The sequence below is a fragment of the Mustela nivalis genome, assembly GCF_964662115.1.
Source record: "Mustela nivalis genome assembly, chromosome: 6".
In the NCBI taxonomy this organism is placed as follows: Eukaryota; Metazoa; Chordata; class Mammalia; order Carnivora; family Mustelidae; genus Mustela; species Mustela nivalis.
In genome coordinates, this window is record NC_139025.1 from 92,259,073 (window position 1) to 92,274,146 (window position 15,074).

Genomic DNA, 15,074 nt, shown 5'->3' on the forward strand with positions numbered 1-15,074 from the left:
CAAATTAGACACCTGGAAGATGATATTCCAGGAAATCGTGTTTTGATAGGCCCTCCAGCTGATGCTGAAGCATGCTGAAGTTGACAAACCATTGCCCCGGAGGAGGGGTCTTACCTTTGGCCACATGTGAGATTCGTCTGGAGAGTTGAGTTTTGTTTTTGTTGTTGTTGTTGTTGTTTTTAAGATTTTATTTATTTGACAGAGATCACAGGTAGGCAGAGAGAGAGAGGAAGGGAAGCAGGCTCCCTGCTGAGCAGAAAGCCCGATGCAGGACTCCATCCCTGGACCCTGGGATCATGACCTGAGCCGAAGGCAGAGGCTTTAATGTGCTGAGCCACCCAGGCGCCCCATGGAGAGTTTTTAATACCCTGATGCCTAGGTGGCATCTCATACCGATTGCATTAGAATTTCTGTGGGTGGGCCAGCTGGGTGACTCAGTTGGTTAAGCATCCAACTCTTGATTTCAGCTCAGGTCATGACCTCAGAGTCGTGAGATTTGAGCTCAGCCTGGAGTCTGCTTGAGATTCTTTCCCTCTGCCCCTCCCCCCAGCTTGCTTGCTCTCTCTTTCTCTGAAATAAGTAAATGAATCTTTAAAAAAATACAAATAGTAAAAAAACAGATCTCTAGAATTTCTGTGATGGGATTCAAACACCAGCTTTGGATTCAAGCTCCCCAGGAGATTCTAATATTCAACACCACTGAGACCAACTACCCTGGTATATTTTCCTCATGTACATGATCAAAAATAACGTGCTAGCATCATTTCTCAAATCTGTACTGCGAGAAAATAAAGGAGGGGGGTAATGGGGTGGGGTGAGGAAATTGGGAGTGGTGGAGGAGAAGTGATTTCTTTTGTTTAAAAATATGACCTAGGGGCGCCTGGGTGGCTCAGTGGGTTAAGCCGCTGCCTTTGGCTCGGGTCATGATCTCAGGGTCCTGGGATCGAGTCCCGCATCAGGCTCTCTGCTCAGCAGGGAGCCTGCTTCCCTCTCTCTCTCTGCCTGCCTCTCCATCTACTTGTGATTTCTCTCTGTCAAATAAATAAAATCTTTAAAAAAAAAAATATGACCTAGAAGTAGATTGCTTTTCTTGTACTCAACTAATTAAAATCAGTCAGATGACCACACCTAACTGCAGGGAGATTGAGAAATATATTGTCTGGTTGGTAGATTGTGTTCCCAGTACCACTCAGGCATCCCATTACCAAAATAGAGAAGGGAAAGTAGACAATGAGGTATTCCTACCACAGAATGGAACTGGGGCTTACACATCAGCCATTCCACTATCACTGGTTTCCTGTGATCCCCAAACAAAGTGCTTCCTCCTTTCTATTCCCCAAAATGTCCAGACCTGCTCCCCTTCTTCAGAGAAAGGATATTAGAATGAATAGCTTGGTACAGGAATTAAAAGATGGCTGTGTGCAAAAATGAGCTTTTCATGTAGTCTTGACTATCTCCAGAACTATCATCCTAGAGGTCGAATGGCTTTATTTTTTTATTTGGTTCTCAGTTCTCTGAAATACTGCCCTTGTGCCTGTCTTACAAGTCAGAGGCCCCTGCCTCATAACTATATAAAAATGAATTCAAAATAGATCAAAGACCTAATTATAAGACCTAAAACTATAAAAACTAGGGAAGAAAACATAGGCTTGAACTTTTATGACCTTGAATTAGGCAGTGGCTTATTCAATATGACACCAGAAACAGAAGCAATAAAAGAATATATATAAACCGGACTTGATCAAATTAAAAAGGTTTTTGCTACAAGGGGAACCATCAAGAAAGTGAAAAAACAACCTAGGTGATGGGAAAGAATATTTCAAATCATGTATTGACAAGAGACTTGTATCTGGAATAAAGAACTCTTACAGCTCAACCTTAAAAAGACAAATGGACCAATTTACAAAATGGGCAAAGATCTGAATAGACATTTCTCCAAAGAAAATACGCAAATGGCCAATAAGCATATGAAAAGATGGTCAATGCCATTAGCCATGAGGAAAAATGCAAATCACAACCAGAGTGAGAGAATTTTACTCCCACAGGGATGGCTATAATTAAAGAGACTTAATAAGAAGCGTGAGACAGGATGTGGAGAAGTTGGAACCTTCATATATTGTTGGTGGGAATGTAAAATGTTGGCAGCCATATTGGAATACCATCTGGAAATTCCTCAAAAAGTTAAACATATGACCGAATTATTTCACTCCTAGGTTATATACCTAAGAGATATGAAATATGTCTACTCAAAAACTGGTATGCAGATGTTCCAAACAGCATTATTCATATTAGCCACAAAGTGATAACAACCCAAAAGACCAATGATGGATGGATAAACAAAATGTGCTGTTTTCGCACAATGGAGTATTACTTATCCATAAAAAGGAATGAAGTATTGATAGAGGCTGTTCATGATAGGATTCTACTTACATGAGATATCCAGAATAGGCATTTCCATAGAGACAGAAAGTAGATCAGTGGTTGTCCAGAGGGGACAGGGGCAGTGACTGCTAATGGGTATGGGATTTGAACGGAAGCTGATGAAAAAGTTCTAAAATTGATTGAAGCAATGGTTGCCAAACTATAAATATACTAAAAACCATTAAACCACTGAATTGCACCCTTTAAATAGATGATTGTGTAATATGTGAATTATATTTTAATAAAGCTATTACTTTAAAAAGTCAGTGGGAGTTACATACCTGACAGTGGGAAAATTATTTTTAAACAGCTTTATTGGGTTATAATTTACATATCATAAAATCCATCCTTTTAAGTGTGCAACTCAGTGAATTTTAATAACTTTACTGAGCAAAGCAACTATCTCCATAATTTGCTTTTCAAGCATTTCTATCACCCCAAAAAGATCCCTTATGCCTATTGTAGTATATATTATTTCCCGCCCCCAGCATTAGACAACCAATCATATAGTTTTGGTCTCTCTTGATTTAATACCTTTATAAGTTGATTCATACATTATATTGTCTTTTGATCCTGGCCTTTTCCCTTAGTATTAGATTTCTTGAGGTTCATTCCTATTGTACTACAAGTATATATACTGTGTATACACACACACACATATGATTGTGTGTGTGTATGTGTGTAGAGTATATATAGAGTGTATATAGAGAGATATAGAGAGAGACAGACAGGTATAGATATACCTCACATTCTGTTGGTCAGTTGAGAATCAGTGGGTTTTTTCTCTTTTTGTTTATTATCAGTATTGGTTCCATGGATATTTGTGTAAAAGTCTTTGGGTATGTATTTTCATTTCTCTCGGGTAAATAGCAGGAAGTAGAATTGCAATGTCATATGTAATTTGTTTAACACTTATACATATTTTTTTAAAAAAGGATTTTATTTGAGAGAGAATAAGCGAGAGAAAAAGCATAAATTGGGGGAGGGGTAGAGGCAAAGGGAGAAGCAGACTCTCTGCTGAGTGGGGAGTGGAGCCCAATGTGGGGCTCAGTCCTAGGACTCCAGGATCCTGACCTGAGCCAAATGCAGACATTTAACCAACTGAGCCACCCAGGTGCCCCAACATGTTTATATTTTTATGATAAAATATACAGAGCATAGCATTTACCATTTCAACCAGTTTTAAGTGTATCATTTGTGATATTAACCAAATTCATATTTTTGTACAATCATCACCACTGTCCATCCCCAGAACTTCTACAACATTGGAAACAGAAATCTATACCCATTAAACAATAACTCTGCCTTCTTCCCCACTCTCCACGAGGCCCTGGTAAACAGTATTCAACCTTTCTATGAATTTCACTAATTTAACCAGAATCATACAAAATTTGTCTTTTTGTGCCTTGCTTATTTCACTTAACAAAGTCCACTGGATATTTGGGTATGCCTAATTTTTTAGGAAACTGGAAGCCCTCTTTCCAAAGCAGATATGCCATTTTATGTTCCACTCAGATATACAAAGTTCCAATTTCTCCATACCCGTATTGTCTGTTTTTGATTGTAGATATTCTAGTGGCTTATGAAGCAGTATGCTGTTATGATTTTAATTTGCATTTCCAAAATGACTAATGATTTTGAATGTCTTTTCATGTACTTATTAGCTATTCATATATCTTCTTTAGGAAAATGTAATCAAGGCTTTGCCTGTTTTTGGTTGGGTGGTTTGTCTTCACGCTGACATTTGACAATTCTTTGTATCTTCTGGTTGCAAGTTTTCTGTTGCTTCGTGATTTGAAGATATTTTCTCTTAGTCTGTGGCTTTTTCCCCTCCTTTTCTTAATGATATCTTTGAAGAACAAACATTTTAATATTGGTGAAGTCCAATTTAACATAACTTTTGTTTCTGGATTGTGCTTTTGAGTGTCCTAAGAGCTCTTGCCCAACCCAGAGTCACCAGGACTTTCTCCTGTGTTTCTTCTGAAAGTTTTGTAATTTAAGCTCTTACATTAGCTCTGTGATCCATATTGAATCTGTTTTTGGATATGGCCTGATGTAAGAATTGAAATTCCTTTTTTTTTTTTCCTTTTAAAGTGGATCATTTTGATACCTCATTGTCCTTGCCTAATTCTTTGAAAGGCTCTTTCCTCCATCACGTTCCCTTGGCACCTTTGTCAAAAGCCAAGTGACCATAAATTTAAGGGTATATTTCTAGACCCTCAGTTCTATTCTACTGGCTTACATGTCTCTCAAAACAACACTATCCTGATGAACATAGCTTTATAGTAAGTATTAAAATCCGATAGAATCCTCTAGTTTTGTACTTTTTTTTCAAAATTATTTTGGCTTTTCTGGATCCTTTGAATTCACATATAAATTTTAGGGTGAATTTGTCAACTTTTGCTTGCCAGGATATTGATAGGAAATGCATTGAAACTTTAGATCAATTTGATGGAAGAACTTTTATCTTAACTGTACTGAATCTTCTAATTCATGTAGAATGTCTCTCCCTTTATCTTTTCTTCTTGAAATCCTTTCTGCAAGATATTATAGTTTTCAATGTTTGTCTTAAGTCTTTTTTTTTTCAGCATAACAGTATTTATTATTTTTTCACCACACCCAGTGCTCCATGCAATCTGTGCCCTCTATAATCCCCACCACCTGGTACCCCAACTTCCCACCCCCCCACCACTTCAAACCCCTCAGATTGTTTTTCAGAGTCCATAGTCTCTCATGGTTCACCTCCCCTTCCAATTTCCCCCAGCTCCCTTCTCCTCTCTAACTCCCCATGTCCTCCATGCTATTTGTTGTGCTCCACAAATAAGTGAAACTATATGATAATTTACTCTCTCTGCTTGACTTATTTCACTCAGCATAATCTCTTCCAGTCCCGTCCATGTTGCTACAAAATTTGGGTATTCATCCTTTCTGATGGAGGCATAATACTCTATAGTGTATATGGACCACATCTTCCTTATCCATTCGTCCATTGAAGGGCATCTTGGTTCTTTCCACAGTTTGGCGACCATGGACATTGCTGCTATAAACATTGGGGTACAGATGGCCCTTCTTTTCATGACATCTGTATCTTTGGGGTAAATACCCAGGAGTGCAATGGCAGGGTTATAGGGAAGTTCTATTTTTAATTTCTTGAGGAATCTCCACACTGTTCTCCAAAGTGGCTGCACCAACTTGCATTCCCACCAACAGTGTAAGAGGGTTCCCCTTTCTCCACATCCCCTCCAACATATGTTGTTTCCTGTCTTGTTAATTTTGGCCATTCTAACTGGTGTAAGGTGATATCTCAATGTGGTTTTAATTTGAATCTCCCTGATGGCTAGTGATGATGAGCATTTATTCATGTGTCTGATAGCCATTTGTATGTCTTCATTGGAGAAGTGTCTGTTCATATCTTCTGCCCATTTTTTGATATGATTTTCTGTTTTGTGTGTGTTGAGTTTGAGGAGTTTATTATAGATCCTGGATATCAACCTTTTGTCTGTACTGTCATTTGCAAATATCTTCTCCCATTCTGTGGGTTGCCTTTTGTTTTCTTGATTATTTCCTTTGCTGTGCAGAAGCTTTGATTTTGATGAAGTCCCAAAAGTTTATTTTCGCTTTTGTTTCCTTTGCCTTTGGAGACATATCTTGAAAGAAGTTGCTGTGGCTGATATCGAAGAGATTACTGCCTATGTTCTCCTCTAGGATTCTGATGGATTCCTGTCTCACGTTGAAACTCGGACCATTCTCTTACACCGTACACAAAGATAAACTCAAAATGGATAAAAGACCTTAGGTGTCTTCTATAAAAGTCATCCCTAAGTATTTTTGATGCAACTACAGTTGGAATTGTTCTCTTAATTTCTTTTCAAATTGTTCACTGCATACATAATACGGAAGGAACAGAAATTGAGTTTTTTAAATATCAATCATGCGTCCTGTGACTTATTTGAAAAGTTTATTCTAGTGGATTTTTTTTTTTTTTTTGGTGTGCATTCTTTATCTACAAACAGGATCATGTCATTTGTTAATAAAGTTCTGTTTTTTTTCCTTTACAAAATGGATGCCCTTTCTTTCCTGCTCCTCATCCCCGCTCCCCACGCCTTGATTGCAATGGATAGAACATCCATTACAATGTGAAATAAAAGTGGAAAAAACTTTATTTTCTTGTTCCTATCTTAACAGGAAAACACTCAGTCTTTGTTTATTGAATATGATGCTAATTGTAGGGCTTTTGTAGGTGACATTTGTAGGGTTGAGGAAGTTCTCTTGAGTTCCTGTGTTTGTTAAAAGGTTTCTTTTATCTTGAATGTGTTAGATTTTGGCAAATTCTTTTTCTTTGTCTATTTGGATGATCATGTGGTTTTGCCTTTTATAAACTAGTTACATTAGAAGATGTTATGTTAACTGAGAATAAGGTGTTTAATCTCTCACTATTAGGCTGAATTGTCTGTTTCTCCCTTGGTTTTCCCAACTTCAGCTTTCATGTAGTTTGGTGTCTGTTGTTGGGTGATTATATGTTCATAACGGATATATCTCCCTGATAAATTGACTTTTTTATAATTAGAAAACTTTTCCCTTTTTTTCTCTATGAACATTTTTATCTTAAAGTCTAATTTGTAGAGCCACTCCAGAGGTCTCACATACAGATCGTGGTTACTGTTGGCAAGGAATAAGTTCTTCACGCCTTTTACTTGCAACCTGTGTCTTTGAATCTATAAAGTGTGTCTTGTACAGAGGATACATTGAATCTTGTTTTCTAAATGTACTCTGACAGTCTTCTCCTTTTATTGGTGTGTGTAATCCATTTATAGATAATGTAATTATTTAAACTGTTGAATTTATGTCTGCCATGTTGCTATCTGATTTTTATATATCTCATGTTCTTTTTGTTTCTGTCTTCCTCCTTTATTGCCTTCTTTTGTTTTAGATATTTTCTAGTCTACCATTTTAATTCCTTTGCTGAGGGATTTGGGGTTTTTTGTGGTTTATTTTTATTTACTTATTTTTACTACTGTCTTGAGTTATATACTTAGTGGTTGTTCTAGGCAACTTGGTAGGTGTTTAATTTGTGACACTCTACCTCGAATTAAAACTAACTTAACACATAAAACCAAACAACTTTGCTCCAGCATTTCATTCTCGCTTTCCTCCTTGAAATAATACTGCTATATATATTACATCCTCCTTTGGTATAAGCCCAGCAGTACAATTTTTTTAACAATTACTTTTTTTACAATTATTTTCTTATCCATTTGTTTTTAATTTTTTATTATATTTTTAAAGATTTTATTTATTTGACAGAGAAAGACACAGCAAGAGAGGCAATACAAGCAGGGAGAGTGGGAGAGGGAGAGGCAGGGAGCCTGATGTGGGGCTCAATCCCAGGATACTGGGATCATGACATTAGCTGAGAGCCGGCACTTAACAACTGAGCCACCCAAGTGCCCCATCTGTTTGTTTTTTAAAAATATAAAAACAAAAGAGAAATGAACATATTTATACCATATTTTTATTTACCTACATAATTACTTTTACTAGTGCTCTTTATTCCTACATATAGATTCTAGTTACTATCTGGTGTCATTTTCTTTCAACCTGAAGAACTTCCCTCAGTATTTCTTACAAGCTCAGCCTGGTCGCCTTATATTTCTTACAGGTATTTGGTGATGGGCCTGCTTGCGGGTTAGATAACACATTCAGAGTTCACACAGTTTTAGGTCTGTCCTGGATTTCGCTTTCTGCTTGCCCACAACCTCAGATTCAGCCAGAGATAAGTAGATGGCTACATCCCTCTCCAGTTCTTCCTGAGTACATGTGTGACCTTGCTCAGGGTCTGCCCCACCTTGTTAGAACTTCTTTGATCTAAAGCTAGAGGTGGGCCTGAGGACAGCCTCACGCTGAAATACCATAGGTTCCTACATCTTTAGCAAGGCTCATTCTTTTTTTAAATTTTTTTTAAAATATTTTATTCATTTATTTGAGAAAGAGAGGGCATAAGCAGGGGGAGCAGCAGGCAGAGAGAGAAGGAGAAGCAGGTTCCCCACTGAACCGGAAGCCTAGGCTCTATACCAGGACCCAGGGGTCATGACTGGAGCTGACGGCAGGTGCTTAACCAACTGAGCCACCCAGGTGGCCTCACCAAACCTCATTATTTAAAATAAACAAACAAAGAAACAAAACAAAAAAACCTCAATTTGTTGTATGCCTTTGGCCAATTTCCAGAGTCCTTAAAAAAATTGTTTAGGATGATTTTGCCCCATTTTCTCATCATTTTTGTGAGGGAGAGGATTTCCTGAGTTCCTCAGTCAGATGATCTGGATGTTCCCCTGTCGGTTGGGGAAATTCTTAGTTGTCTGAGCCACAGGATGTTTTAGAAGAAAGGAGGACTGCTGAAAACTAAACCTGTGCAGCAGGGATGGGGGCTGCAAAAGCCATAGTACTTGGATTTTGCAAGAGCTGGGAAGTGAAAGACTAAAAAAAAAAAAATGATAAGGAGATTCTCCCCTCCTATCTTTTTTGAGAAAATGACAGAACATTCTGTGTACAATGGAAACCAGAAGGAGGGGGGTGGCCTTCTGAGAAAGTAAATTAAAGTTAAATGAATAGGGAAGGAAGAAGAAAGAACAATGAGGAAGAAAGGTTAAAGTTTGCTTGTGCTGTCTCATCATCCTGCTCATCATCCCAGCAGTTGCTGGGAGCTGTCCAGTAAGACACATGAACGCTGTGAAAGGTGAGGGAGTCTCAGAAATCCTGCTGACGAGTAGATACTATCCAGCTGTCCTGAGTTTAACCTTAGGATGGAAATATTACATAAATAATTGTGTTATGGTAATAGTATGGTAAATATTCAGAATCCCCTGAGATCTTACTTGAATTAAACAAAAGAAGTCCTTGCAAAGATCTGGGAACATAGTGGGGCAGTGGCTGAATCAGAGAGCAGGAAAAAAAAAAAAAAGCTGGGATGACTAAGGTACCATTGTAGTTCGTTCTGAATTGAGACACCATCTTGTCCCTATCCTGGGTGCATCTGGGTCTCCCCCAAGGTTCTGGAGTAGAAAGTGATCACCATGAAGCCATTCAGAGGTCGTGTCCGTTTCCCCACTGTCCCTAATGCCAGGCCTGTGGGTGGGATGTGTTCTGCTTTGAGGGAAGAAGGGATCTTCCTTTAGTCCAGTGGAATACTATCATATTGATGGATTTCGAAGGGACAAGATGAAGCAATCTAGCAATGAGAACCCACAGAACAAAATTAGACCCAGAAGGACCCTGGCAATAATAAAGTTTGTACCGTTCCTATTTTCTAGGTGGAAAACCAAGCACAGGAGGCTTAAAGACACCCCAAATATCATACGTTCATGGCAATGACTATAAATTGGGTTTTCTGGGCCCCTGTATAGTTCTCTTCAAACTACAAAAATGCTAAAAATGTCTTTTATCTTTTCATTATATATATATAGATAGATAGATAGATAGATAGATATATCTATCTATCTATATATCTCCAAAGCAACACTATTTACTTAACTCATGTCGTTGTTTCTAGTAAACTCAAAATTTTTACAAAAGGGGGGCAAGGGTTGGGAGAATCTGCATCTGGGCCAAACCAACTGGAGATATGTATTCATTTTTTCCTTGAATCTAGAATTAGGAAGTCATTCCTGACTGGGTTTGGTCTTCCCAAACCTTCACTTCATGTCCTCACAGCATTCTCTTTCCCACTCTCTATATCCTGTAGTATCTCGGATAGTCACAAGTGAGTATTTCCGTAGCTCTTCCCATGGGCCAGCGCCCACCCTGGTGAGAAGGCCCTCCGTGTCTGTAGTCCACTGGGGTTCTGTCCTCATCTCATCCACTTGGCCTTTTTGTATACAAAATTGGAATTGTCACTTCATAATCTGAGTGTTCTTTGGGCTTGTTAAGCCTTTGCTTTAGGCCTGGTAAGTCTTTTCTTAGCATGTGTCCAGACTAATAGGTAACCAAATATCCTGTCAATGCTGAGGAGAACTCCTTAGAAATTGACCCAAGGAAAAGTTCTGAGGTGATTTATACACTCTGCCAGTTCCCAGTTCCCTGGGGCAGTGAGGCAGTTTCACAGGGGATGGGTCCAATTTCCCCTTCCTCCTTATAGCCTTTGCTCTCCAGAAGGCTCACCAACGTACCCATCAAGGGGATGGGAAATGGCTTCTTTTTCCCATCTGTGGAGATTTGTGGTCTTTCTGTATTGACGGGATTTAATCACAAGACTTTTTGAAAAACTCTGACCAAGTTGGACAGAAACAGACGTTCAGGATAGGAGAGCCACAACAGAGAGAGCAAGAGAGGTGGTGGGGGAGGGAATACTGAGGAGGGGACATGAAGACAGAGAGGAAGAATATGGAGAGAAGGGGTCAATTGCTGAGAAAAAGTGGGGAGGCCACACAGAGGAAGTCAGGAGGAGACCTCCACAAAGGGGGAAGAGGAGCTCATGTGTACCTGCACACACACAAAACCTTGATGAAAAAAAACCCATGCAGAGACATGAATACCACGAAGAGAGAAAGAGACAGAAAGGGAGAGAGAAGGCAAAAGCACAGATGGAGTTGATAGAAACCCTTCCAACCTAGTGTTTTAACCTGTTCCAAGAGGAATCTGGGATCGTTCGAAAGAACTGTGAGTTAGTAAGTTATTTTTAAGTGTTCTTATGCAGAAAATGAGAAAGCATGGCAGAAGGCACGGGTCCCTTCCCTTTGTTGACATAAGGTCTTTAAAATCGAGTCAGATGTTTTCTTCTGTGGCTCTTTTGGTTGGCAGACGTGAATGTGTGGTAATCACTCGGCAACTGCTGCGGGAAGCAGGGCCTGGTGCCCATCGTGGGGCAGGTAAGAACCAGGACCCGGCAGACGCTCGTCAGGGTCCCCACCCAAGGCCCAGACCTGAGCCGCATCCATCTTGTGTTTTTAGCGGGAACAACCGCGCAGCGGCCCCTGTCACCCTGCCGATCCAAGAGGTCCTGCAGACCTTGCAGGACTTGATTGCCTACTTTCAGCCCCCAGAGGAGGAGATGCAGCACGAGGACAAACAGAACAAACTCCGCTCGCTCAAGAACAGACAGAATCTCTTCAAGGAGGAGGTAAGTCGAAAAAGTTAAAAGTCGAGATTCTCTTTGCGAGAGAATAAATGCAGAGATTCCCAGAGCTGGCATATCCTTAGGATGGCAGTTCAGCTTTGTCTCCGTGCATGCGGGTAGCTATGGAAGAACAAGAGAGAGAGGGACGCTGGAAAGGAAAGGATGCATTGGCAGCTGACCTTCCCTGTCCGCCACCCGCGGTTACGCTTCCAGTACACATTGTAACCATGGATCTTGGCACACTCCCACTGAAGTTGGAAGACTCCAAGTCTTCAAAACTTCAGTGCTGCAGAGCGCGTGTATATCCCAATCTGTGCTCAGTCTCAGCTATTAAGGCACGGCATTGGCTGTGATTCCCAAATTTTAGAAGCTGTCGGAATTACCTAGGAAACCTGTTTGAAAAAATACAAATGCCCAGGTTCTGCCATGTCTGCAATAAGTGGGGACCTGAACTTGAAAGATAACAAGTAAAGTCAGGTCTTACCAAGAACCCGAGTGTCTGGATCACAAGGGAGGAGACCTGGATGCAAGGAAAAACTAACTTGGGACCCAGGAGGCCCTGGATCAAGTTCTGGCTCCATCATAGGCTTCATCCCTGGCGGGGTGTGATCTTGGAAAAGTCACAGGCCTTCTTTGAACTTGGATGTGATGATTTGGCATTAACAGGCCATGGTCCCACCCCTGCATCACCTCTGTTCCTGGAAACAGGGCTTGTTCCTTGGCTGTTTCCAAAGTTAGGGACCTATAGACCCGTCCCTGCTCAGTCTCCTGATCCAAGCAGACTGGCTCTGGGGACATGATGCCCGAAAGGCTACTGAGACTCTCTCTCTCTTTAAAAACAACGAGGCACAGATGTTTTCACTGGGCAGCATCATATTGTCATGAAGAAGAGAAGCAGTTAAAATCTACTTTTGGTTTTATTGTCTCTAAATCCTACCCTTTTGACAGAGGAGCAGGAGGAAGCAAGTATGGTTGTCTTATGCATTTGAATGGAATTTCTTGAGATTTAATATGAAAATAGGAACTGTATTGAGGGCTGTTGCTGGGGGAGTCAGAGTCATTTCATGCCAAGCCCAAAGCAAGCTTTTGGGAGCCTCATTCATGCTCCCACTTTCGATATGTCCTTAGATGGAGTTAAAGACACGGGAGCAAACCTGTCATGAAGAAACTGCTAATTCCCACCTCTCCCCAACCCCCGGCCATATGGATGCTATTTCATGTCTCTGAGGCACAAGAATGTATATTTTGTTTTTAGGAAGAAAACAAAATCCAAACTGGCATGTGATGGTCTGTGTGCACGTTAGCGTCATCAGCTATAAAATGTGAATGACCTGGGAGGGAAAAGAACAGAATCCTGCTTTCTTAATCGGGAGCTTTCATCTTCTCCCCACCTGTCCTTCACAGGGAATGTTGGCCCTTGTGTTAAACTGCATTGACCGCTTAAATATCTACAACAGTGTTGCACACTTTGCGGGGATCGCAAGGGAGGAGAGTGGCATGGCTTGGAAGGAAATACTGAACCTCCTCTACAAACTGCTCGGTAAGCACACACAGCCTCTCCCTGGGAAGATTTCCGAGGGGGCGTCTCTACATGGCTGATGGTCATCTAGCCCCATTCTTGGAAGCTTTTTCTTTTTTTTTTTTTTTTTTAAGATTTTGTTTATTTATTTGAGAGAGAGCACAATCGGGGTGAGGGGCAGAGGGAGAAGCAGACTCCCCGCTGAGCAAGGAGTCCCACGCAGGGCTCGATCCCAGGACCCAGGGATCACAACCTGAGCCAAAGACAGATGCTTAACCAGCTGAGCCACCCAGGCTCCACTTGGAAGCCTTTTCTAACCATTTGATTCTGTTAGCCAGCCATACATTCTGTTAGCCAGCAGCTTATTGTATTTTCCACACTTAGAGCAAGAAGTCAGCAGAGAGTGAAAGCAGGTGAGGATCAGTCTTGCCAAAACCACCCATAACACCGTGGACAGTCACTTCGTCTCTCTGGACCTCAGTCCCTCCTCTTTAAAATGAGGGAACAAGACTCGAACATGTTTGCAGCGCCCTCCACGTTTAGACTTGGACACCTGCACATTAAGGATGGTTCCTCTTTTCAGCTCTCTGACCTCTCATTGGCCGCTTGTCGGGCAGTCCTGATTCCTGGTGCTTTGGCCTGTTCGTTATCTCCTTTTGTTCAGGGAATAAAGGTGGAGAGTGAAGAAGTTCCAGCACCCAGCCTTTCTTCTCACAGCATGGAGAGGGGGTGATGTCCCGGGGCCTGCGGTAACCAGCACCCCCACATGGGCCCAAAGCACCACACTGGGGGAGGGAGGTGGTGGAAGACAGTATGGGCCTGTGTGAGAAGGTGGCCCCTGGTAGTTGCCCAGATGAGACGATGAAGCAACATTTTGGGCTTTTGCTCTGAAGTGTATCTCCCTCTGTAAACTTAGAGGAAGTTCGCAGAAAGGTGAGTGGGCCAGTGGGGAGCTGAAGACATCAGGTTGGACACATTCTCGATGTCAAGGGTCAGGCTGATTGGACTACCGCTGTAGTAAAATCCCTTCCAACTATAATACTTTGTAATGGTAAGGCTCCAACTCAGCAGTAATTTTTACAACAGGAGTAGTTTAGTTACTGAGCTTTTTGTGCCAAGCAGTGGAATATCTCTTTTTGATCTGAGGAACAACACTTTGAGGTGTAGGTACTGTTACCCGTTTAGTTGTGAATCAGAAGAAACTGATGCTCAGAAATGTCATAACTTCCCTAAGGCCATACATGTCGTAAATTCTAGAACTGTGGTGTGAGGCCAGCTGACCCCCCCAGCACCCTGTGCTTAACCCCTTTGTTGCAGCTGACCTGGAAATCCAACTGAATTCGGCCGTCCTCTAACTGTGGAGATACAAAGCAGAGGTCCGGAGGAAGTCCTTTCCTTATCCAAATATCTTTCAAGCATCTGTAAAACCTATCTTTGAAAACCAAAAGCATAAAGAACAAGTGTGTGGGCCCAGTTTACATGGATCTGTGGCAGAGGCCAGGTCTATGGAGGGCTGTTATATGGGTCTAGCTTGGTGAAAATCTACTGATAGAAAATTCTCTCCCTCCCTTAGCAATATCATCTACCAGTGGTTCTCAAACATGAGCAGGCGTTAGAATCAAGTGGAGAGTTGGTTAAGACACTGATGCTGGGTCCCCTCCCCAGAGGTTCAGATTCAGATTCAAATCTGGGGTAAGGCCAGAGAATTTGCATTTCCAACAATTTCTCAGGTGACACATTCTAGTCCTGGGACCCACACTTTGGGAATCATGGTCACATGCTGATATGACTTAGATATTTTAGAGTTTCATGTTTCCTTATTATTCGCCTATTAGTTTAACCAAATTTCCCGGCTGTTTTCACTGGGATGCCTCCCTTAGCATGGAAAATTGCAAATCTCTAGCTAGGGTTAAGAAAACACTGCAAAGAATGGAGTTTTTAAACCAGTAACCAAGCAGATATTTTTCTTGTTGCTATCTGAAGTAATTTTATGAATTTGTGTGTTCATTGTCTCTTTCACCTTCT

General features: G+C 41.1%; 1 protein-coding gene across 1 annotated transcript in view; it reads left to right on the forward strand.

Moving 5' to 3' along the window:
• Window positions 1-15,074, forward strand: part of RYR3 (ryanodine receptor 3) — a 502,250-nt gene that overhangs the window by 249,093 nt on the left and 238,083 nt on the right. Inside the window, exons 13-14 of the mRNA XM_082736877.1 lie at window positions 11,365-11,533; window positions 12,935-13,070. Coding sequence (XP_082593003.1) covers window positions 11,365-11,533; window positions 12,935-13,070 — 305 coding nt within the window. The remainder of the gene's footprint in view (window positions 1-11,364; window positions 11,534-12,934; window positions 13,071-15,074) is intronic.